Source organism: Aedes aegypti, chromosome 2 (assembly GCF_002204515.2).
Source record: "Aedes aegypti strain LVP_AGWG chromosome 2, AaegL5.0 Primary Assembly, whole genome shotgun sequence".
Taxonomy (NCBI): domain Eukaryota; kingdom Metazoa; phylum Arthropoda; class Insecta; order Diptera; family Culicidae; genus Aedes; species Aedes aegypti.
In genome coordinates this window covers 369,557,570-369,582,801 of record NC_035108.1, presented here as the reverse complement: position 1 = coordinate 369,582,801, position 25,232 = coordinate 369,557,570, and the positions used below count along the sequence as shown (strand labels likewise).

General features: G+C 36.7%; 1 protein-coding gene across 1 annotated transcript in view; it reads right to left on the bottom strand.

Moving 5' to 3' along the window:
• Positions 1 to 1,917: 1,917 nt before the first annotated feature.
• LOC5575153 overlaps positions 1,918 to 25,232 on the bottom strand; it is a 25,677-nt gene continuing 2,362 nt past the window's right edge. The window contains exons 2-3 of the mRNA XM_001655480.2: positions 2,506 to 3,116; positions 1,918 to 2,444 (exon numbers count right to left, since the gene is read on the bottom strand). Of these exons, the coding sequence (XP_001655530.2) occupies positions 2,112 to 2,444; positions 2,506 to 3,116 (944 nt within the window). The 3' untranslated portion in view covers positions 1,918 to 2,111. The remainder of the gene's footprint in view (positions 2,445 to 2,505; positions 3,117 to 25,232) is intronic.

Sequence of the window (25,232 nt, the reverse complement as noted above, 5' to 3'; positions counted from 1 at the left end):
TTTAGAAAACCGCGTTTGAAAATTAGAACTGACGTAACTTTTATCTCGGAAGACTTGTGGTTTTTCGGTGAGATGACTATTGTTATGATATGTTGTCAAATCTGATACCTTTAGAATTATTTTTGAATGGGTTACAATCATTAATGGATGTATTTTCGGTGGGGCAATGAAAATTTTCAGAAATATTTGTTTCGCTCACGTTTTTTGCATGGTGTTCGTTTACCACCAACCGCTGTTCATTTTACCCACATAGTGCAGATAAAATGAACATTTGCATCCCTTTTTGATAGCGATGAAAATATGTGAAAATTTATCTATTTTAATCTGAATCCATATCGCTGCTATAGATTACCTCCCTATTTTTGATGTTGTGCGATAGAACTATACAAATTTCTCGTTTTTCTATCAGAAACAAGATGCTTTCCTTAAGGTGTTCATTTTACCACCCCTTCCCCTACTTAACCTAACTTAACCTATTACGGACACCTGAAGATTCTTATCAGCTCTCGGGATCTCGCAAATTCCTGTTAAATTCATATGATTGATTTATAACGTACAAGCTCAACTTCTAAACTCAATTAAGGTCGCACGGGTCGTCATCATAATCACCCTATCCATTTCAAGAAGCAAATCTCAAGAACCACTCCATATATCGATGCGAAAAATGTATCACTATGATTCTATATATGTAGTGCACAACCTGATACATTTTCAGCTTCATCGGTTCACTAAAACTCGAGATTTGCTTCCACAAAGTTTCGATGATAATTGTTAGAGTGAGACGAAAGATAGGGAAAATAACATGGTCTCCCGTGTCCCCTTAACTCGATATCGAGATACAGAATATCGAGTAAGGGAGAGTCAACTGAAGCAGAATACTCTTTAGAATACAGAAATAGTCGTGAACGGATTGATAACCCTCGGAGCCCGCAATGCCTGCTATGCCACCCAGAACACACGCGTGTTGTACAGTGCATAATACTTTGAAAAGTATTTCGCGTGTGTTCCTGTAAGGACCTATGTACAAATGAGAGATTCTCTTCTCTCTCGCTCTCTTTCGATTATAACAGTAGAATACTAAAGCTTCTGGGAAGTTTTTCATTATAGATCGAAAGACAATTTCCTTGACTAGCGTTTCACACAAAAAACGCAACAGAAGTGACTAATGTGACCAATGTGACTGAGTTATTGATTGAAGAGAAAGTAAAAAAGATAGCCTCTCAATGTTAGATAGGTCCTTTAGAAACGTTGCGCGAGAATTGCTAGTGAAAGACGTTTCCATAGAGAAGCGATTGAATGCTGCTATGTTTATTAGGTTGAGCGCACTTGCAGAGAGTTGCAGAGGGGATCCAGAGGCCAAATTCGGCGAAATTGTTTGGATCAGCAGCCAATGCACAAATAGTTTTTCACATCATGGCCAAAACGTTTACCAAAGGTATCCTATGGTATTACCTTTTCCAGAATATCCCGTAACACCTATGAGAGGTCGTAGAGTTCTCGGTATCTTTCATAAACAGGTGTTCGATTAAAAATTCCTTCCCATTCCCCAGCATTCGCAAGGATGTGACCAGGACAGATCTCGACTGTTAGAGGATGCGTTAATCTTTTCGAAGAATCAGATATCAGTCCTAAATCCCTGTCTTTGATAACAGACGGGAAGGAGGCAACCTATACAATGGTCTAGGACTGTACCACCTACGATTTTGTGCGAATTGCTTAGTCTTAATGCTAAAAATTCTGTAAGGCGTGTCAGGCAGTCAGGTTAAATTTGGAGTCGGGTGGCTTCAGAACTCAGCATTGAAGCACAGTATATTCAATGGATGAACGCTGGACTCGCAGAGCTTGGGCTGCAGCCGATAATGAAGAGAGACATCCACCAGAAAGGATTAGTTTTAGTGATGCATGAATAAAAATAACTTACCCAGAAAAGAGAAAATAACGTTTATTTTACTTTTGTTAAGATTATCTCAGTAGATTATTGATTATCGTTTTATCTCTGTTCAAACTTATCTTCAATCCGTCAATTGAGACGAACATTTCGATTCACATCTTGGAAATTTGTTTCCGGATTATTCCATCGTTTTTTTCTATTTCATCGACATAAAGCCGAATCACGTTCCAGTAACATTGGCGAGCAAGCTCGATGCCAGCGTACTCAAACCCCCATCTAGCATGGTTTCCACCGTGCTGCTGATGGTGCTGGCACTGGCTCCCATGGTAGTGGTGGTCAATGGCATAGCTGTCGTACTAACAGCAGCAAAAGTCGCCGGCATAGTTTCCATCATCATAATGGTACCGGCTGCAGTAGTGGCCATTGAATTGGGTGCTTCTGCCACCACGAGCGACGCCACTAGGATATTGATCATCGTTATGATTGCCACCCCTACGGAGGTGATGATCTTCAGCTTCTGGCGAGTTGTGTCCATGAGGTTTTGTTTCATCAACTGAAGAGAGGGATATTGATCAGGAATGGAGAAACGGCTTCTATGCTCGGAATTTACTTACTGAAACAATGATCATAGTGACGGCGACCAACATCTGCAATACCAGGGACATAATGATGAACGTTATACACGCCATATATGTCTGTGACCCTTGGTTGTAGGTAATGAGCAGTCTCAGCTGGTTGGCATTAGCTGTCAACAGAGAGATGTCCATGGCCGACTCGGCGATACTTTTGGAAAAGTCGTACGGATTGGATTCGGAATTGGAATTGGCTCGCCGGTGGACCATAACGTCCATGTCTCTAGAAGATCTTGGCGGGATTGGTGGTAGAATTGAAGCAGCCCTGCGAATTCTGTTGTTCGTTGGTCTAGCCAAGGGAACCATTGTACTCGAGGAGTAGCCCAGAGCTCGTGGGTCTACATAGCCACTGGATGTGGTTGGTGAATTACTCACTGTGTCACCGCTGGCCAAATTCAGATCACTTTTGCTGCGAGCAAAAACCGTAGTCGAAGATAGAGCAAGGTTACTCTGGTAGTTGCCATTATCCGACGGGCGCGGCGTGGCACGCTGCTGAACAGGCAATTGATCCGCAGGTTCATCACCGGTATCCTCTTCAGTCACTTGATATGTCATGTTGTCACCAAGAAAGGGAATAGCACCGACACTCAAACCTAGAAGAAATAACTTGTGCTGAAAGCCCATGCAAACTTCGAACTGAACCGATGGTCTGCTGTACTTCTGACAAACTGCGGTCGCTTAGACATGAAGAAATCGGCACATAGAGATTGAATTCTTTGTATACGTTGAACAAAGCGTCTCGAGAGCTCCAACAACAACCAGGGAGCTAATGCAATATGGTACGAAACGAACTAAACCAGCTGCTTAGGAATTTGGGATTAATATAATCAAACTGATATCAGGAATCATCTCGGACAGAAGCATTTAATCGATCATATCGAACAACAATCATGTTCACAAACCATTCGTGTGAAAAATTTACGACCACGTGTGCCTACATACAAAGAATCATAAATGAAACACGGAAGATGCACGATGATTCCGAACTGTTTGACGAACCATAAGAGATTCATTTCCTATCAGTTTTTGCGTTGCATTCGATGCCGTTAGACGAACCATTATTGTTTCAAAGAAGCATGGGGACTCGCACTTCTTTTCACTTGTTATGCGTGAACAGTCATAAAAAGTTATACGCATGATAGCCGCTACAGTGGTTCTTAAACTTGTTGCTAAATGCTAACTATTCAACATATCTCGCGTTGAGCATCATACAGGCGTGTCCGCAGTGATCGATTTCTCTTCGTCGATTTTCTCTTTGCATTATTACACCAAACTCAAACGGTTTTCGAAACATTTTACGGTGCAGTACGATAAAGGATGATGAGTACTATCTAACGAATCAAAAATAGCTGTCGAAAATAGTTGTCCGGCCAAGTAATTAGCTAAAGAGAAAATCGATGAAGAGAAATCGATCACTATGATACTAAACGTCAGATTTTTACTTTGAAAGTTATCTTCAAAATCACTATAAATAGGATCATTACAAATTATTAATTAGGATCATTAACAAATTCCATTGTTGGAGCAAAGGGGGTAGCAATACCAAAATGTGAAGTAAAATTCGCATTAGTGATTATAGGCGATAATCTTGAACTCTTGATTCTTCTTAAAAACGTAAGAAGAAGGCAATTTCAACGCTCTCGCGATCATGCTATGGAAATTCTACGGCAGGATTCATAAGTAAACAATTTTGAAAATAAAATTTATCAATTGAACCCTGTCTTGTGCCTGTCTCTTAGTCCTTCTAAAAATTAATTGAAAGTCTTTTCAATACACTGTGCTTGTATTTTCTGGAATTCATTTTGATTTGGCACTCTAAAAGAGCTGTAGCTTTGTAAAGAAAAAATAAAGAAATCTTAAATTTCCTGACTTTTCCTAACTTATGAAATCGAACATTTTTGTGCTGAAAAACTGCGTGTTTACCGCTACGGCTATCTTTGCCTCACAAACATAACATTATTATTACCATTCAAAAAGTACTTATTTATGTTTTGAATCTATAATTAGCATGACGTTTTATTGCTAACAAATGAGAAATTTCGACCGAAACGGCAATTTTGAGAACAGTTCAAATATAGCTCAAGGAATTCCTTCCGGAAAGCAAGCAGAGATTCCATCAATAGTTCCTCCCGAAATATCTTCAATGTTTCCACCAACCGTTTCGGAAGACGCTTTTCAAGAGATTTCTACAGAAATTCCTTCGAACATTCCTCCATCATAAATTCCCCCAAGATAATCTTTACCGTAATCCTTACGCCGATTTTTCAAGGAATTTCACTAGGAATTTCGCCAGAGATTCCTCCGAGAATTCCTCTACGAGTTCCTCCAGGGCGAACTTTCGATCGTTACTAGATTTTTAGACCGGTTCCGAATGGGCTCCAATCGGAATGGATTACCGTCAGCAATTCCTCCGATGCTCATAACTGCATATTTGTAACATTCGACAAAAGTAGGCAATGCATAAATGGAATATCAAGTGTAAATTTTATGGCAGTATGGAATGAAAATAAAATTTCTAAAAATAACCAACACCTCAAAAGTGCTATATGAGACTAATAATGCATATTGGGTAAATAGTCAGAAAATAATTCTGATTGAAATTTCATTGCTATTACATTGCGAGGCTCATATATAATCTCAACAGAGCTTCCTCCAGAAATCTTCTCAGAGGCTCCTCCAAGGATTCCGCTAAGAAAATCTCTACAAAAATTCTTGGCTTTATCCATTATCTAATTTCTCCATGGATCTTAAAAACATGCTTCTGTTATTTCTTCAGTGATTTCTGCATACATTCCTCCAAGCATACTTGCAGAAATTTCGCCAAGTAGACCCCTTGAGATCCCTCCAGGAATTATTCCGGTTTTTTCTTCAAGGATTCCATCAAGAATTTTTTCAGAGGTTCCACCAGGAATTCCTCCAGAGATTTTGCATGAATTTAATTCAAGCTTTACCTTCAAAAAATCTTCCAGAGATATCTCCAAATAAATCGCTGCATGAATCACTCCAAAGATTTTCCCAAATAATCCTCCGAAATTTATTGTAAGGTACCGCGGGGCAAGTGGGAACGAAAAAAACGATAGTTCAAACAAATTGTTCAATCAAATTTTCAAATGTCAATATTTTTCAAATCCAACAACACAATCACGTTTTGGCAACATATTTGCTGGTGTGTGCATGAAACTAATCGAATAATTTCGAAATTGTGAAAACCTTGGAAGAAAGTTTTAGAATGAGCCAATGGTCCCACTTGCCTCGCTAAGCGGGGCAAGTGGGACACATCCAGTTTCATGCGTCAATCCACATCAGTAAGTCAACCATTACAATAATAGGATTGATAATTCATAGATTTTTAATTTTAAGTACATATTTGATGTACATAAGGGATCAACCATAAAATACGTTACGTTTTAGGAAGAAACCCTTTATTTAATAGTATGTCACCTCACATTTAATATTAACTGAAAATTCCTCAATAAAAGCGTAAAGAGGTATTAAACATGTTCAAAATATATCATTTATAAGTTGTTTATTAAAATGTAGAACATAAACAATCAATAATTGACGAAATTATAAATATGTTTTGTTATTATTTATATACATGGCAGAAAACCACCTTATGGGGTGGAATTGTTTTCCATCTCTACTTAATTTGGTAGAAATAACAAATAAAGTTCAAATAAAATAGAAAAGTAATCGTTCTCATGATGCATTTCAAATTTCAGCTGTGTGTTTGTTCAATTTTGAAGTCGTATTTCAAAAATAAAAAATAAAGAATAATAACACTTTTCTTCTCTCCTATGCAATTATGTAATTTGAGGTTGATCTTTTTTGATAAAAATCATTTGTTTGAATGTTTTAGTGCTACTCTCTAGGAGAATGTATGAAACGTGTACGAAAAGTTTTGATTCTGGTTTTTGTTTTGATAGGTCCCACTTACCCCAGGTACAAATATATTCTGGGGTAAGATAGACCATCGAAAATTTCATATGAAATGAAAACAAAATACTGGTTTATCGTTAGCAGCTTGTAATAATACTCAAAATTATAGCATACTGATGGAAATTCGATTTTAAACACATTTATTTTTTGCGAGTCAATGCAAGACGTGGAACGTGTCACAATTTGTCATGCAAGTTGAAAATGGCGCTGAACTGACAACTGTTACATGAACCACATGGTAATAAAAATAACAATATGTTTAGTACTAAACACATTCCTTGTCATTGTATCTTCAACTTTCTAGAAGAATACCCCCATGAAAAACTTTTCCTAGTTGAGCTATGACGAAACGCCCCACTTACCCCGTATTCTCACTTGCCCCGCGGTACCTTACAAATTCCTCTAGAGAGTCCCTCATGCATTCTTCCAAGGATTTAATCAGAAATTACCCTAAGAATGCCTTTGGGATTCCTTTATGAACTTGTCCTGGAATTGCTCGAGGAACTCCTTTACTGAAAAAGTTTTTGCACCTGGATAAATTCCTGGAGGAATAGCTGTAGAAATTCTTTGAGCCATCCCTGGAGGAACATCTAGAAAAAATTCATGGAGAAATCCTTAGAGTAATCTCTAGATGGTCCCCTCTATGAAAAAAAATGGGAAATATCTGTGGTATTACATGAATAAATCTTTACAGTACATCTTTTCTTCTCTAGATGAATATCCGGGAGAATCCCTTAAAGACCCGAGCAGAAGAAAATAACTACTGAATACCAAATTGAGGTATTCCATACCAGATAATTTCCAATACTACATACCTGAATGAGGTATGAATTAGCCCTGCATAAGAGGTAAAATACCTCAAATAATACCTCAAGCATATTCTACGCACACCAAACTGATAACTAGATCAGGTATTGTAATACCTCAATAATACTTGATGGATTTTCATATAAAAATGAAATTTTTCAATTGTAGTTCAATACCTCCAGCAGACCTCAATAGCTGTTCAATACCTCAATGAAGTATTTTTAATTGTTTGAAAGATTTTTTTCAATACCATTATAATACCAAATTGAGGTATTGACAACTGAACAATACCTAATTTTGGTATGATACCAAAAAATGGTATGCATAAGTTATTGGGGAGTTATTTGTTCCTCCTCGGGGAATCATTGCCTAATCTCTGGAAGGTTCCTTGGAAAATCCTCAGAAATAAATTTTGCAGGAGTTTTTGGATGAATTTCCGAGGAAATCTCTGGAGGAATTCCTGAAAAGGAAATCTCTGGAACGATTTTTAGAGGAACCCATGTTGAGATATTTCTGGAGTAAATCTTGGAGAAATTCCTGCGCAAATCTCTGGAGGAATCCCTGGAGAAATTTTCCTGGAGGAGTCTCTGGAGAAATTCTTGTAGGAATCTTTGGGTTAATTGCTGTAGGCAAATAAATTTCTGAAGAAATCCCTGGAGGAATCTACGAAGAAATTTCCGGAAAAATATCTGGAGGAATCAATAAGGCGATTTTCCTAGAGGAATCTAAGTAGCGATTTTTCTAATGTAATTCCTGGAAAAATTCTTAGAGTATTCCAAGATAAAATTCTTTTTCTTTGAAGATTTTTTTAGAGAAATTCTTGAATGAATGTCCGGAGAAAGCCAGATCGAATCTCTGAAGAAATTGCTGAGGGAATCCATGGAACAGTACTTCGAAAATTCCTTGGAGTAATTTACGTAGCGTTTTTCAGGAGGTATTCTTTAAGGAATTTCTGGGGGAATCCCTCAAAATACTCGTAAAGTAATTTCTTGTAGAATCCCTGGAGGAATTTCCAGTGAATTCCTTGGAAAACTTCCTAATGAAATCCATGCAACGATTCCTTGAGGAATTCATGGAACCCTAAAGAGGATTACCTGGGAATATCGCTGGATGTATCCTTGGAGGAATCCATAGAGACATTTTTGATGAAATATCTGGAGTAATCCATGAAGAGATGATTCTAGTGTAATTCCTGTAGAAAGAATTGGAGACATCTCTGCAAGGATCCCTATAGAGCTATTCCAGGATGAATATCTGGAAGGATTCCTTGGAAACAATCCTTGGAGAAATTTCCGGAAGAATCCCAGTTAAAAAATACTTGAGAAATCTATAAAGATTCACTGGATGCATTCTTGCGGAAACTTCTTGCGAAGTTTCAAGAAAAATCCCTGGGCATTTCTCGCTAAAACAAGGCCGCCATCGGCCCCCATCGTTAGAATTCCAATTTTATGTCACTGATCGCTAGTATATGCTAAAACTAAAGGGTGGTCCTTTCGGTTATCTCAAGTTGGTGGACCCCTCTTACGCCAGCTAGCTAAAAAGTTTGCGAAAAAGTTCATTTTTTTGATAAATTTTAAGTGTTTCTTCACGTGATATGTCTCATATTTCCCTTGGAACACGTAGCAAAATTAGTGGCATCGTATAGAAGAAGGATATAGCTTTCATCTGAGACTAAAACAAATTTGGGCAGCCATTTTTAGTTCGGCCGCTTTTTTGAGTTTTGTTTGAATAACCGTTTTTTTTCACTATTAGCGCACCGCTCGTTTAAAATTATGAAATCACCATCTAAAAGCTGAGAATAAACTGAGTAAGATAGGCTACAAAAACTAGGTGAGCAATGGTATTTACCGGTTTATGGACAAAAGGTCGAAAGACAAAAGGTCGAAAGGACAAAAGGTCGAAAGACAAAAGGTCGAAAGGACAAAAGGTCGAAAGACAAAAGGTCGAAAGGACAAAAGGTCGAAACTGATTTGCTTGGTGGGAAATTTTTCTTTCTTTGAAAAAAGATTTTCGACCTTTGGTCCTCTCTTTTTTGTTCTTCGACCTTTTGTCCTTTCGACCTTTTGTCTTTCGACCTTCTGTCATTTCGGCCTTTTGTCTTTCGACCTTTTGTCATAGATTCTTAAATTAAGTGAAAAAAAAATAAATTGTGATCATCTTGGATTTTGATGCCATCTTGATTTTAAGTAGTAGAATTCGCCTTGTTCAACATGTTGAATTTCGAGACAACATCTAAAATAAATTATGCATACTCTTATTCTTCTAATTACTGGCGTTGCGTCCATATTGGAACCGAGACTGCTACTCAGCGTAATTAGCTATGAAAACAGGTTATAACATAGGAATTTTTTTCTAATGTGTGTTTGACAACTGAATGGTTCTTCGATATATCTTTGGATTCAGGAATAATGAATAAATGAATTCAATGAATCAAAACCGTCTTAAACCATTGATTGAAATAAACATTACATTTGTTTAACCATATGCATTGTTTTTCATTGAATGAAATTTATAGATTGCGTATTGTGGTGATGACTCTATGACACTACCCTGAACGCCACTACCCCAAATGCCACTATCCCGAATGCCATTACCCCGAAAGCCATTACCACGAATGGGTCATTACCCCGAACGCCATTACCCCGAATGTATAACATATTGAGACTTATTCTAGTTAGAGAGTGGGGAGATAATTGTACTATTCCTTATGAGTATTTAACGAGTATGGCTCAACAATGTATTTTTCAAATATTAGAAGATTAAAAAGCAGCTAGTTTTTCAGCAAATATTTTTTACACACTAAGTTTTGTTTGGATTTGTCCTCTAATTTTGATGAGAATCACACATCCATATTGCAATGCTTTGAAGAACAGCCTATTTCAAAAAGAAGGGTGAATTTATTATGAAAAGGATAGCTATCCTTTTTTCCATCCACAAAATTAGGATGTAGCAAAGTCTCTAATTAAACGTCGGTACCGTCCTTTACTCATTTTTGTTGGTGTCGGGCTAATAGCATAAAGATCTTCTTGGAGATTTTGTTTCATAAACGATATTAATGGAAGATCACCTAGACATAGTCGCTGCAACTGTTGTTCTATGGAACCTGCTTAAAGACCAACCCGATAGACAATTGTTCTGCTATAGCAAGGAATCTTGCTTGTACATGTTAGAAAAACGGGTGCCGATGTCACTACAGTAAAAACTTTCGTTGGTTTGTGGCAACATTAATTTGAGTTTCGACGGGATAATCACAAAAAATATATTATTTTTTAATTCAAGACGATGAAGAAATGACGATGGCAGAAAAGTGGTGAGCAATCAGAGACCTGTCTGTGAATGCCTTTGGGATATATTCCTTTAAAAAAGCTATTCTATATGGAAATATTAGGACTAGCTAATTCAACAAAAATTTAAAAGAACAGCCTATTTAAGAAAGAAGGGAAAACTTCTAGAACCTATGTTCATAAGAAAGAAAAATATTTGTTTAAAAACAAAATTGAAATATGAACACCATCAAGAAGTCCAAATACCGGTAAATTGACAAGGAAAGCTCTCAGTCAATAAAAGGCTTATTTTATTAAAAGCACGTTCACAAATTTCGTAACGCTGAAGGGGAAAAAAATGTTGTGGGTGGTTGTCCTCAAAATGTTACAGCCCATACACAATATGAAGAATTTCGATACAAAAATGGTACGAGGGGGTGGGTAGGTGCCAAAAATGGTAATTTTTGGCGTTATGAATTATGTGAATTAACCTTTGAACTGCGAAAGTGCCCACTGAGTGCATACAGGCACTGTCTCAGTAAGAATGAGAAGAAGATAGTTGCCAACAAGATATTCCGAAAGAATAGCTGACATATAAACGAAGGAAAAATATGATGAACATTTTACCGAAGAATTTTACGCGCCATTTGTTACCAGTTTTCATTAGAGACGCATTTTTGCCCGCAAAACAAGATACTGCACTGTATCTCATACTATTCGGGGTAATGGCTCATTCGGGGTAGTGGCGTTCGGAGTAATGACCCATTTGGGGTAATGGCTTTCAGGGTAGTGACCCATTCGAGGTAGTGGCGTTCAGAGTAATGGCGTTCGGGGTAATGGGATGGAGCCGTGGTGATATATGTAGTTGTAATATAAAACATTGCCAAAAGTGCATTTATTTACAGAGGATATCTTAAGCTTTTGAGCTTAGCAATTCCTTGATTTTCTTTGCCATAAAGTATCGTTTTAATCATAGCGAAAATGAACAGCTGAGAGGCAGGCTTTGTCCCAATGTAGTATCATTTGAGCATGAGCATGAGCATGAGCATGATTGACCGCCTGCAGTTGCTACTCCGTTATTGCAAGAACAGCTGTACTTACACAGGGAACCAACAGACGCTACTCGGGATCAGTATCATCCTCAATGTGTAAATACTGGTGCTCTTATTATTATAATAAACAATACCGGCGCCGGCTGCGTCCGAATGCAGGTCAATTTGGGAATGGGAGGGAAATGTTGACGTGTTACTTGCTTTACAGAAGCCGAGGAGTCCTCTGCACTTTCACAAGAAAACACTAGGAGTTTGGATATGGGAAAGGATTCGTTTTGGTAAACGATAAATATATAATTCGAAATGAATACATGAGCATATTCACGAATGACCGCACTATCCAAACCAGACACGATACTGATTTCGTTGCTCGCTCGACAGGAGCATACAACAGGTTCAACGTATCAAACTCTACTGTCGCGTTTTTTTGTTTTTCACCGGCGCATTTCGTTTTTTCTTCCGCGCAACGCGAACCGGACACAATGGATCCGGATTCCGTCGCTCGCCCACAAGGAGCATGCAACAGATTCAGCGGATCCAACACTACTCTGTCCCAATGTAGTATCATTTTGAGATTCAAAAATTTGGCATCCGTCTTGGAATCCGAGCGGTTGAATGTTTTTCTATCATCTTAGCGCTCATCATGTTGAGTAGTTCTGTTTGATCTTTTGACCTTGACGCTTGCTCCTGCGGGAGCGGGTGACGAGGGCAGGATCTTTTATATAGCCGAACAAACGAGTTAAGCTGAAAGTGGATTGTTGCTGCTCAGTCAAGGATGACGGATCAATTGGTGAGCTCGTCTCATGCTACTATTTCTAATCTATAAAATATGTATGACTGCACATTTAATCGATACAACGGTAGGACGTAAATATGATTTTTCAACAAACTATGAATGGTTCGTCACTGTGAGTGTCGACATAAACTCTAATTCATGAATTATTTATGTTTAACATTTTTTGTTTTCCAAACACCCCTTTCTTTTTATCTTTATTTTTGTAATTAAAAAAACTTTGAATGGTTCGACACTACAAGTGTAGACTTGCGAAAGGTTCACTTTATTCAACAAACTTTGGGTGGTTCGCCAATGTAAGTGTCGGCATAAGAATAAGAGTGTTTTATGATGTTCCAGCCAATTGAGTTTTTTGTTTCTTTTCAAATAAGTAAAACATAATAACACATGCTTTCGTCCTGATAGCTGTAGGAATATTACATTTAGGTATTTATTCAACAAACTTTGAATGGTTTGTCACCTCAAGTGTCGGCATAATTTTCCTCTACATATAAATTGTTCATATCAAATGAAAATATTATTTTTTCATAAAAGCATATTTATATCTGACAAATAACTATTTATCATGGTCTAATCACTTATCAAGTGAATCCTTTGACCCAACGATCCTCCCCATTAAGGTGAAGCGGCGTGTAACTCAAAGAATCATTAGAATCATCATTGATGTAATAGTAGTAGTGTCGCCTTTCCATGTATATTTTCAAAACAAACAAACAAAAAATATAACATAAGGGCAATGGAAGTTCTCTGTTTTTTATTGGATTTATCGCATATTTTTGTTATGCATCGGTACGGTTTATGTTTGCAAGGGATGACGGTGTTGCCAGGTGATTGGTGACAGATTTTTCTAGCAATTGTTATATGCTTGTTTTCGGAACATTTGCTGCATATTATAAAAACTTATCATTTTGCAAATTTTTTTTCCATCACAAGATTACTGATTTAATAGAATTTTAATGATTTTTGTGATCAATCCACATTAAATGCTTTAACACATTAAATGATTTAACAGATATCAACTCTGACATCACCATGGGCGTAAATAGCCATCAGACTTGAGGGGGGCCAAGGCCCCTTCTCATGAGAGATAAAAGTCGTAAAGGATTTAGATAACTTAACAATGCTTGTTTCGATAATATTTGTGAACCGATTTTAGTGGCGCACTTTCATACAGAGGTAGATCAAAACCTAAAAATCGTCCAAAACCGACTGATCAACTTTCTTAGATACCAAATGTCACTTTTATGGAAAAATAGTAAAAACTTATTTAAAAATCTATGTTTACGTTTTATATTGCCAAGATGACGTATTCAACCCAATCTTATAGATCTCGAATAGAATACAAGAATTTAAAAGCAGATTATCATCAGGATTTACCTTTCCAATTCGATTTAAACTAGATGTTTGCAATGTTATAAAACAAGATAAAGATTTAAATGTATCACTCAAGCCTTTAAAAAAATGCTTTCTAGTTTGAAAATATGAATTATTGTTGCTCAGCATTTCTGTTGCAAATGATTCATTTCTCTAAACCTCTCGAAACCAAAATTTGTACATAGGATTGAATAATACCTTTTTTGTTAGATTTAAAAACTTTAAATCCTAAAGCTGCATGGCTACCACCATATTGAAGGATTGAAGTATTTTTTTTTTATATTCATATATATATATATATAAAGCTGTCATCAGCAAAGTCGTACGATAACAGTTGTTTGAAGAAAACAGGATGGAAGGTATTTTGCTCATGGATTTATTTATATCCAATCATAGTAAGGCAGTTCGACCTTAGTGGTATAATCAAAATTTTTATAAAAACAATAGCAGTTGAAAATAAAATCCAACCTTCAACATATTTGCTATTATTTCGCTGATTGTCTTTAACAAACTTTTGCCCCATCGGTGGGGTTCGACACTTTTACGACAGACATACTTTATATAAACTTATGTTTACAGATAAAAACACTCTAATTTTTCATCAAAAAATTGCCCAAAGCCTAAAAAATCGTTTTTCGCAAAACTAGCTGAAAATGTGAAATGTTGGTGACTTTTTTCGCACGATCAGGCAAATTTCGCCAAACTTGAAGATAATATGTGAATTAGGGGTAATTTGTAAATATCTCTGCTAGATTATATTTGCCACACTATGGACCAGAAATCGATTCCAAGCAATTATGTAGTAACTAATACACCTCAAAGCACCCTTATGATGCATAAAAACGCCATTACATAAGCAAACCAAAAAAGTTTTTATCCTTATTTATTTTCATGCAATGAAAGTTTGATCAAAAATTATAATTTTTACGTCAAAAAAAAAAACAAATAGCCATTACTTTTCCAAATCTCAATCGGTTCTTATGATATTTGTAATGAAAGTCTCTTACTTGAACACTATGGCATTTATAAGCTTTGATTTGTTTTGAGCTAGAATTCCTAAACATTCGATATCTTATCATTAATCTAGAAACAAATTTTATGTATTTTTTTTACAAATAACGCAACGTCTTCTATTTACAGAAATTTTACATTAATGCATATATATTTATAACGTATAAAAACATCTCTGAACCGAATTGATGTGGTGACGGACCTGGTGTAGAACACACGTCGAGGACCTGGGGTCGAATCCTATTCTGGAGGTAGTCACTTATGATTCAAAAAGTTATAGTGGCGACTTCATTTGGAAGGAAAGTGAAGCTGTTGGTCTCGAAATGAACTAGCCCAGGGTTAAAAATCTCGTTAACAAAGACAAACAAAAATAATTGATGTAATGTCCATATAAACTACGTAAGACGCTAAAAAAATTGGCGCAAGAAAAAATATTAAAAATAAATAAAATAAAGGGTCTAATGATAAACACTTATAGAAGAATTAAAAGCGTGTCTTAATACGATCTTCAGTATGAATAAAGTTTTACGTTCATTCTACAGAAACAAATAGCAACATGGTCTTATTATCTTTTCAATCTAAAAACTTCAGAAAATTGGTGTCAACATAACATTGAAAAAAATGGTTGTGACATGTATGCAAAATGTATGCAAACAAAAGTTCGCTTACTGCACCATTGTTTATCTACGAGTTTTTGTTTTTGTAAAACTTCACCATAACTCTCATACCCAAACATTTCCCAGTAAGTATTCGTTCTAGATAATTGATCACAAAATATCGCAGCTTCTTTTAAAATATGAAAAGACTTTGGTTTTCTAATTAACAATACCACTACAAATGGATCAAGTCAGTTCTTCTAATTCCCCCCCTGGCCCCTCCCTATTTACGCCAATGGACATCACTGCGCTCAACGATCGCGATGATTGTGCACACACGATAGACGCGTCCCGACGCATCCCGACGCATTGCACTGTGGAGCTTTTCAATTATTATGGGTGGTCCAAATTGATAAATATTTGGTATGATTTTATGCTTCGTAGAGATGGTTTCAGTAATATTAGAGAATCGAAAAACAAACAACGTATGAGTTTCAAGTTTCTATGCTTTACTTAAACATTCCGCACTGAAAATTAATACAACAGATATGGATATTTTAGACTATAAACACAGGCATGTCTCAGTGTGCGATGGAGGCGTCGATTCGCAGCAAATGAAAACCATCGCAATAATAGTTTTGAGTGATGCGGTTGATAAAACTTTATAAATATTTGATTCCCGTTTGAAATGTGTTCCTTTAAGGAAAGTGAATCAAAGATTTGTTTAGTGGAAGTGTAGTGAACGCAATATGAAATCCAAAACACAAATGCTTGCTGCAGAATTACAATGGAAAGGGTAAGCACCTTATATATTTACAAGTGTAGTTGTGTGAGACAATGAAATGCGGCATGAAATCGGAGATTTTTTTTTTTGAGAATATAAATCTCTTGTATATTGTCGCTAAATTGATAATGTTGTATCTGAAAGTGTTGATTAAATATTGAAATACCACCTGAAGCATTTTTCCTCGCATAAATTATCCATTAAATCAGGTGATAAGCAGTTATATTTCATCGATGTTGCAAATACCAATACTATCATAACAATATGTTAATGATTTTGGAAGAAGCCATTTCGTGATGACGCACCAAAAGGCCTTAACAAACATCCCTCGCAGTAACCTTTGTGGAGATGCAGAGGCAAACACGGTCTCCAAATAGCAAAGGTTACGCACTAACATTCCTTCCCTCAAACACACCTGACTGCAAGGACGTGGCCGGCGCCGTTATTGACCTAGAGGCACTGAATTATGCACACTGAAGAAGATTATGGCCAAATCCAGCCGAACTTCTAGTTGATTCTTTGTGAATTTTCACTGACTCCGGTCAATCACGGAATAGCAACCATTGATATATAATATATGATATGCAATAGATAAGCATCTTAGCGCTCATCATGTTGAATTATGAGGCATCCATTGAAAAAACAATCAGATTTTTTCATTCTTATCTTATCTCAGCTGTTTAATTGATTGTTGAATAGCAACCATTGATATATAATATATGATATGCAATAGATAAGCATCTTAGCGCTCATCATGTTGAATTATGAGGCATCCATTGAAAAAACAATCAGATTTTTTCATTCTTATCTTATCTCAGCTGTTTAATTGATTGTTCATTTCAATCAATGATTTTAGACCAAATTGATGAAAGAATGAATGCTATTCCTGAACTTAAAGATATGCCAAAGAAGCATTCTGGTACCAAATATGCATTGTCAAATGAAATTCCTATTTAATTATCTGTTTTTATAACGAATTAAGGGTCTGTTCTAGTAAGGACGTAACGCCAGGAAAATAAGAACAAGTAAAGTATTCGATACGGCATTATTAACATTCAACAAGTTTAAATCAAAATGGCGTCAATATCCAAGATGGCCTCCTGATTTTTTCACTTAAATTAATACTCTTATTCTTCAGGTTTATGACAAAAGGACAAAAGACAAAACGACGAAAGGACAAAAGGTCGAAAAACAAAAGTTCGAAAGGACAAAAGGTCGAATATGTTATGCTTGGTGAGAATTTTTTTCCTTCTTTGAAAAAAGATTTTCGACCTTCTGCTCCTTCTCTTTTATTCTTCGTCCTTTTGTCTGTTCGACCTTTTGTCTTTCGACCTTTTGTCCTTAGACTTTTTGCCATAGATTGTATTCTTCACTCGACTCGAAGAAGATACCAACGATTAAAAACTTTTTTCTTTGTTGTACAACTAACGTCATATACGTCAAAATCGTAGAACACCTAGTTTTTGTAGCCTATCTTACTCAGTTATTTCTTAGCTCTCAGATTGTGAATTCAAACTCAGAATTCTAAACGAGTGGTGCTCTAATGGTGAAATAACAAAACTCAAGATGGCGGCAAATTCAAAATGGCCGCTTAAAATATTTTTAGTCTCAGATGAAAGCTATATCCTAGCGTAGAAATACCTAAGATTTATCAAAAAATGGGCTTTTTCGCAAACTGTTTAGCTAGATCAAAGCATCAAAATAAACTGAAATTTCAATGATAAATCGCTTTATTTTTTAATCAAATGCACTTTAAATTTACACGATCATGTAACATTCAAGTATCTTTGGTTGAAAAGTAAACGAAATGCCGTAAAAATAGATGAATTTGGTTTATTTTCACTCTATGCCTCAGTTTACACTACATTTGAATTTAAATATTTTTATCTGTTGGGTCTCAAAAACCATACCCAACAAACATTTTTGTTGAACACGAATTTAACAAACCTTTGCATATTCAAGCTGAATAACTGTTATTCAACTACTAAAGTTTCTTACTTAGTGATCAAAAGTTCTTCCCGGAAGAATCCCTAAAGGAATCACTGGTGATATCCCTAGAAAATCTCCGGAGAAATGATGTTAGAGATTATTGTAGATTATTTCGGAGGAATTTGTAGTAAAATTCCTTGAGAAATCTTCGAAGAAATTGCTGGGCAAATCTTAAGACTCTTCAATTTTTGGAGATATATCGGGAGTAATACTTGAAATTATATATTTTTGAGTGATGTGTCCAACAAGAGTTTAGTGTTGACACAACTCAAAAAAATTAAGGAACAGCTTCATGGTAGAGATACCATGCAAAGTTGTAGATTTAGACAAAATGATCAAGTTTTCTGAAGACAGTTTTTGTGTAGGGTTTTCATATTTTCAGATAAGTTGCTTATTGCTATTCGTCAACAATTTCTTTCCATCCAGAATGTTATTACTTTTAACCTCGTAAAATTTAAGAATTGCCTAACGAGCTGTGGAAATTTCATTACAATGGTCCATAAATAAACACTTGTTAACAAGTCCCAATAAACGCTAACATTGTTACTAAACAACGAATATTTTATTGTTGTCAGTTCAATTTTCTTCTGTTCAGTCATGTTTATTCGTTCGACAACATTATAACTACAACATTTTAAATGTTAGATTTTACATTATGGGACATCAGTTCTATTTTGTAGAATTTCTACCGCTCGTAATTTGTTTTTGACAAAGTCGGATAAATTCCCGGGAGAAATCATTCCATTAAACGGAATCTTTCAACAAAATAATTTGAATATTTTTGTAAGAACGAGCATTCCGATTTATAAAATATATTAAATAACAATTTTATTAGTGAATTTCACACCAATTTAGACTGCGGTTTTCAATTCACCAAATTTATTAATATTTACCACGATTGGCAGCCCTCTTTGCTTTATGTCTTGAATAGAAAAGCATGGGCTGATTCGGTTTGTCGTTCGGAAAATTTTAGAGAGATCAGTTCATCCATTGCCTACGTCAGAAAAAAAAGATACTCTAGAAAACATTGCATACATTGGGAGCCCCTGTTCCACGTATTATCCTCATCGATCATCGATACCATGTCTGTATCGCTTGAATGCACCTAACCTGTGCATTTTGTACTATGTTTGGCTTCTTACAGAACGGTCCTATTAACATTGACCGCCATAATGTGCGCCACTTGGTTAACCGAAATAAATTACTATAATTACCTGCTCATCAGGTTGACTCGCGCTTTGTTGTACCGTTCTTCATTCAGTTGAAATCGAAACTGTCAGTTCTATCAGTCCAACTATTTGCGCGGGAAAAATGGACAACGTTGATTCCTGTGATCCTCCCAATTCGTTCAATAGAAGTGCCTCGGAAAAGTACGGTAAAAACGGGGCGGTTCACGTTTTCACCGGAAACGAAAAGCAGCGAAAAGTGTTGACCAATCCGGTCATTTGGGACCGAAACGTCGATCGAGTTCGACCGCATTTGGACAATGAGTGGGCCAATTATGAGAACACCCCCAACAGACAGGCGGAGGAGAACTTCAGGCGCCTGAGAAGGGCCATTGGAAGGAACGATAGTGAAGATGGCGAATCTCGGGGTTTCGATATCTATCGAAATGTGGTGGAGAATGCGCTAAATGTGGCCTTTTTGGCGGCCAATTCCAACCAGCTGCGTTTGCTGACCGAGTATCAGCAGCAGACGGAAGTGTACCAGGTGTGCGTAGGGATGTTGATCATGTCGTTGGTTCTGCAGATACTGCTCGGAGTTTCGATGCTGACTATATCGGTTAGTTGTGAATTTCGTTTGTAATGATTATTCACTAAATTTGAGATTTTCTTGCGTTCATGCACGTTTCACAGGTGAACAGAGACCAACGCTGGAAGAGACTGAAGATGATCGCTTCCATTGGTGTGGCAGTTATTGCCATCGTGAACATTGTGGTGCTGTCGCTGGTTAATGCTGTGCTATTGCGGCAAAGTTCTTAAAAGTTTATAATCTGTTTTTTGTGAAGTTATGTTGCTCTATTTTTAGTTTATTTATATAACACGGATCTACTTCAGTAGGTCGAAATTTCACTCACATCATCAAATAGAATTGTGAAAATCCCTAAAATAAAAATTTATAATGAGTCACTCTCGTTGAGAGCGGTCCACTATTTACACTTGGTCTTTAAAAATGTTTAAATATATGCTCATTCGAAAGTTCCTGTCGAAGAAGTAAAGAAACTGCATTCGGTTGGTCAAATTGGTGGACCCTCGGTAGTTATTATTAAAACTTTTTTTGAGGATCCTCTGCCTCCTTCAAACTGTCATAACGAAAAATTTTTCAACCCCCTTTCACAACAATATGGTTTTGGAAAGAGAAAACGTATAGAGTAAAGTGGGGCAAAAGTTCGAGTGGGGTAAGAGTTTCTTTTTAAGATTTCCAGCTCAATTCAAAACAAATCTTATAAATGTCATGGTGGTTCGAATGCTATTCAAGTAAGAGACTTTCACTCCAAATATCATAAAAATCGATTGAGATTTCGAAAAGTTATGGCTATTTGTTGTTTTTTGACGTGAATATTGTAATTTTTGGTCAAACTTTCGTTCCATGGAACCAATTGAAGATAAAATCTTTTTGAATATTATGTAAGGGCGTTTCTAAGCCTATCATAAGGTTGCTTTGAGGTGTATTAGTTTTTGCATAAATGCTTGAAAACAATTTTTGGTTCATAATGGGGCAAAAGTTCGAATCAGCGGGGCAAAAGTTCGACCCATGTATAAAATCACGGAAACATTTGCAAATTGCCAAAAATCCACATATTATCTTCAAATTTAGTTAAATTTGTCTGAACGTGTGAAAATTGTCACCAAAATTTTACATTTCCACTTAGTTTTGTGAAAAACTGCTATTTTTGAGTATATTACAATTAACCCGGTTTTGGGCAATTTTTTGATGAAAATTTAGTGTGTATTTTTCGTCAAACTTAAGTTTACGGCTGGTGTAAAGTATGCCTGTCATAAAATGATCGATATTTTGTGTTTTAGCCAGCGAACTATTGCCCCACACTAGATTCGAACTCTTGCCCCACCGGTGGGGCAAAAGTTCGAATAAGACAATCAATTTTGAAACTGTTATAACTAAAAATGGGTAAACATTTTGACAAAAGTTTGTTCAGCAAAATTATAGCCAATATGTTGAAGGTTCACTGTATGGTATTTGTTTTGTTTTAACTGCTATTGTTTTCCTGGAAACTTTGATTATACCACTAAGGTCGAACTTTTGTCCCACCTTACTCTAAGCTTCATTTGCAGAAATTAAAATATTCAGTGGCCTAGGGGCAAGACACTGGCAAGGAACGAGACTCGAGTGTACTGCGTACACTGATGGCGGCAGATCAATATTGGGGACTGTCTACATCTATCATTGCACGCATTCATGATATATTCTTGACCTGAATACAAACGCTCGGAAGTTCTTGGAACGTGCTCCATTGAATTTTAGATTTTAGCAGAATTCAATCTGCAGGGGTTGTCCATAAGCGCCACGGTATTTTGTTTAATTTTTAGACCCCCTCCTCCTAGAGTTTGCAGCAAATCATCACTGGTCTTGAAGGCAAAGAGCAGTGTGACTTAGGGATTGTTTAAATATTACGTAACGCAACAGGGGGAGGGAGGGGATCTAACACGGTGTTACGGTCCATACCAAAAATTGAAACTTCCCATACAAAAGCTGTTACGTGGGGGAGGTAACTCAGGTTTAAGGAGTCATTCAAATATGGGGGTTACGTAATATTTGAATGACTCCTTAAACCTGAGTTAAAATAACAGTATATGATCGATTGATATAATCTCGACGTTTAGTGGAAGCATTATAGCATATGTTGCTGCAGAATTCCGCATAAAAACGCTTGAAAACACTTCCTTGCTCCGAGTGATATAGGAAAACGCCGTTGCTCTTTGAGTTTAGAAGACTACACTGACGCATGCGGACGTAAGACTGTCATAAGATTTGCTTATGGAATTACGACACAAGAAAAATCTTTGAAATTCATAAGACCATCGTATGATTTTCGGCAGATGTTGTTTCCATAATACCTTGTAGAAATTTCGTAATATGATCTTGTGAACCAGCATTGACATGATAACAAAATCCATAGATAGTCGTATGAATTAACGTTCTAATCCATTCTTGGTTCCATAAGACTGTCTTGTGTAGTTTGAGCTTTAGATTATAAATTTCAATAGGGAGCCGGATCTTTTTCTTGGCACTTTTATTACACTTCGGCAGTGGGGTATTTCGTAAGCTACAGAGCTCATATTTAGCCACAATATGCGTCGTACTGAAGCGCTTCTTGTTGCAAAGTTTCAGATAATTCGACCGAGAAAAACCCCCCATACCAAAGTAATCATGGAAGTGCCCATGTAGCTCTGCACCCTATATGAATTATACTAATCTGCGTTTAAGGTGAAACATCTCGGAATCCAAAGATGGCCGTCACAATGGGTTTTCAAAGGCACAAAACTGGAGAAATAGTAGGCAAACGTTCCTGATCTTCTTATTTCAAGCTTTCTGCTAGTGCACAAAGCCAAAATAAAAAGTGCGCCGTTGTTGGAGGCCTGATTTGCGAGATTTGTGCCTTTGAAGTTTTAGTGCAATCTCAGAAGTTGATTTCAAGCTGTTTCACCTTAAAAATAGGTTAACCAACTTGCGAAAATCAAATTTTCATCCTTTTTGTCACGTCGCAATTCGATTAAAGCACTTTACTGTAAGCATAAGAATCAAGTTGGCTAACCTAGAAGCAGTAATATCATAGCCGCGAAAAAATATTGAGAAAAGTTGTGAAGAACGCTTCAATTGGTGCAGGTTTACGTTAGGGGCGGTCAATGAATTACGAAGAGATTGATGGATGAGAGGGGTTTCAGAATTCTTAGTAATAGAGAAAAATCCATAATGCCGTGAAAAGTGTACTGCGATCTGTCAAATTTGGGTACCTTTTGCAGTACCGGTCCCCAAAAGGTACTCAAATTTGACAGATCGCAGTTCACTTTTCACTTTTAAATGCAGTAGGGCTCTGCACTGTTTTGATTATGTATGGGAATTTGACATTTACTGGCTTTGTTGTTCACTAATTTCATGGTAGAGTGAAAGAGAGAGGATGATATTTGTACAGAGCCCCATACTTCTGCTCTCCAAAGTTTATAATTATTATCACGTTAACGAAAATTTACGCAAATCTGTACAAAAAAAAAATGGCTGTAATAATACTGTTGTTTCTTCAAAATTTGAACAAAATTGAATCTTCCTAAGGAAATAATTCCAATCATTTTTGACCTATTGTCCTCTCGACCTTTTATCCTTTCTACATTTTATTATTTGACATTTTCTTCCTAAACTTTGTTAGAGGTATCATTTGTGTAATTCCTGGACGAATATTTTGAGGTATCGTTGAAAAATTCTGTTGAAGAATTTCTGGTGAATTTGTGATGCGTTGGGATTTATTTTTTGACATGCTTCGCAACAAATTAGATTCATTCTTGGCCACATTTTGCAATGCGAATTTTAGTGTAAATATTATCATGTTTCTTTCTTTCGTCTTTTAAATAACAACAATCGTATTTCAGAGTCTAGCCTTCGTTGACATTCATGTTTTGACATGCACCGTTTCTGATAAGCCCCCTTTTTTGGCAACCCCCGATTTTGGCAACAAAATGGGTTTATTCTTGGCCACATTTTGCAATATTAATAAATTTTGAATTTTACTGTAAATATTATAATGGTTCTTTTATTCGTCTTCTAAACAACAACGAAGGTATTTCAGAACCCCATCTTCGTTGATATTCTTTCTAATATTGCTATAGAATGGCCTGGATTGGCCATTCTACAGCGGGTTCTCCATGGGACAATGGTTGACCACAAGCATCGCCCAGTACTCTGACAATATGGGTATGAATTTAAGCATTTATTTAAGGAGTATATTTCTGATCTACAAAAGGTATTAGATATGTTGAACGAGTTCTCGAAGGCGTCAAGGTTAATCACTTGTTTGTAAAATTGTGGTGTATATAATTAATTTGTGGTTTTTCTTTTAGATCTAAAAAGCTAGTTAAAACTTAAAAGCTAGTTAAAACTTAAAGCTAATAGTGCGCAAGTGTTAAGAAGTAAGATAAATAGTTAAAAGTACGGTTAGTTACAAAAATGTATTATGTGATTTTAATTATAATGTGTCTTTGTTATACAGCTAAAACAATAGAACCATCAAACAAAAGTTTCAGTTATTTCCTATAGTTGAATAGGATTTCAAAAGAAAAGGTAATTCTTTTGTTACTATTGTAATCAAATATTAGATTGGTGAAGGAAGAAAGAGACAATTTTTAAGGTGTGCTAATATCCCGGAATAGGTCCACTTCTGGGCCTTTTCTTTTTGTCCTTCGGGGTCCTAAACCGGAGGACTTCTTTTTGTCCATCCACAGAAATTCCCAAGGCCTTTTGGACCGGTCTAAACTGGAAAATACTCCAATACCCAGACCCAAGACACCGTCATCTGGAGGATTCTGAAATTGCAGACGGAAGATCTCCTTTGAAGACCATTCCCCACCATCTCCATTTTGGGAATCGGCAGTAAGCCGAGTTGTGGATAGAGTCGGTTTCCAACGCATTGTCTGCGTCCGTGTTCTCCATCAACAGTTTCGCCGCGTCCGTGTACGCCAGTTTGCTGCGTCCGTGTATGCCACCAACCCCACCATTCTGCTTAGAGGTTCCCAACGCATTCTCTGCGGCAGCATTCAGCCTTCGTCAAAACCCCACCCCAGTGAAGCCACCAGTTACCTCTGTGAAAGCCACCCCTCCGATGGATGCATGCCACCGCCTACCACCAAGCTAGCCACCGTACAGCACCAACCACCATCACCAAAATCGCAAGTACACCTTATCAATGATATGTCTCTTTCCTTAGGGTCTAAAGAGGCCAAATAAATGTAGACATGTAAGTTAGAAGCTTTGGTGGTTACTTTCTATTTGAAAACCCCGCAATTGGTTCATATACACCCTTTTGATATTTTGCTCGCTTTCCCGTGCCCAAAAAGGGGCGTTCACACCTCGATCCGGGTAGTCCGTTGGAGA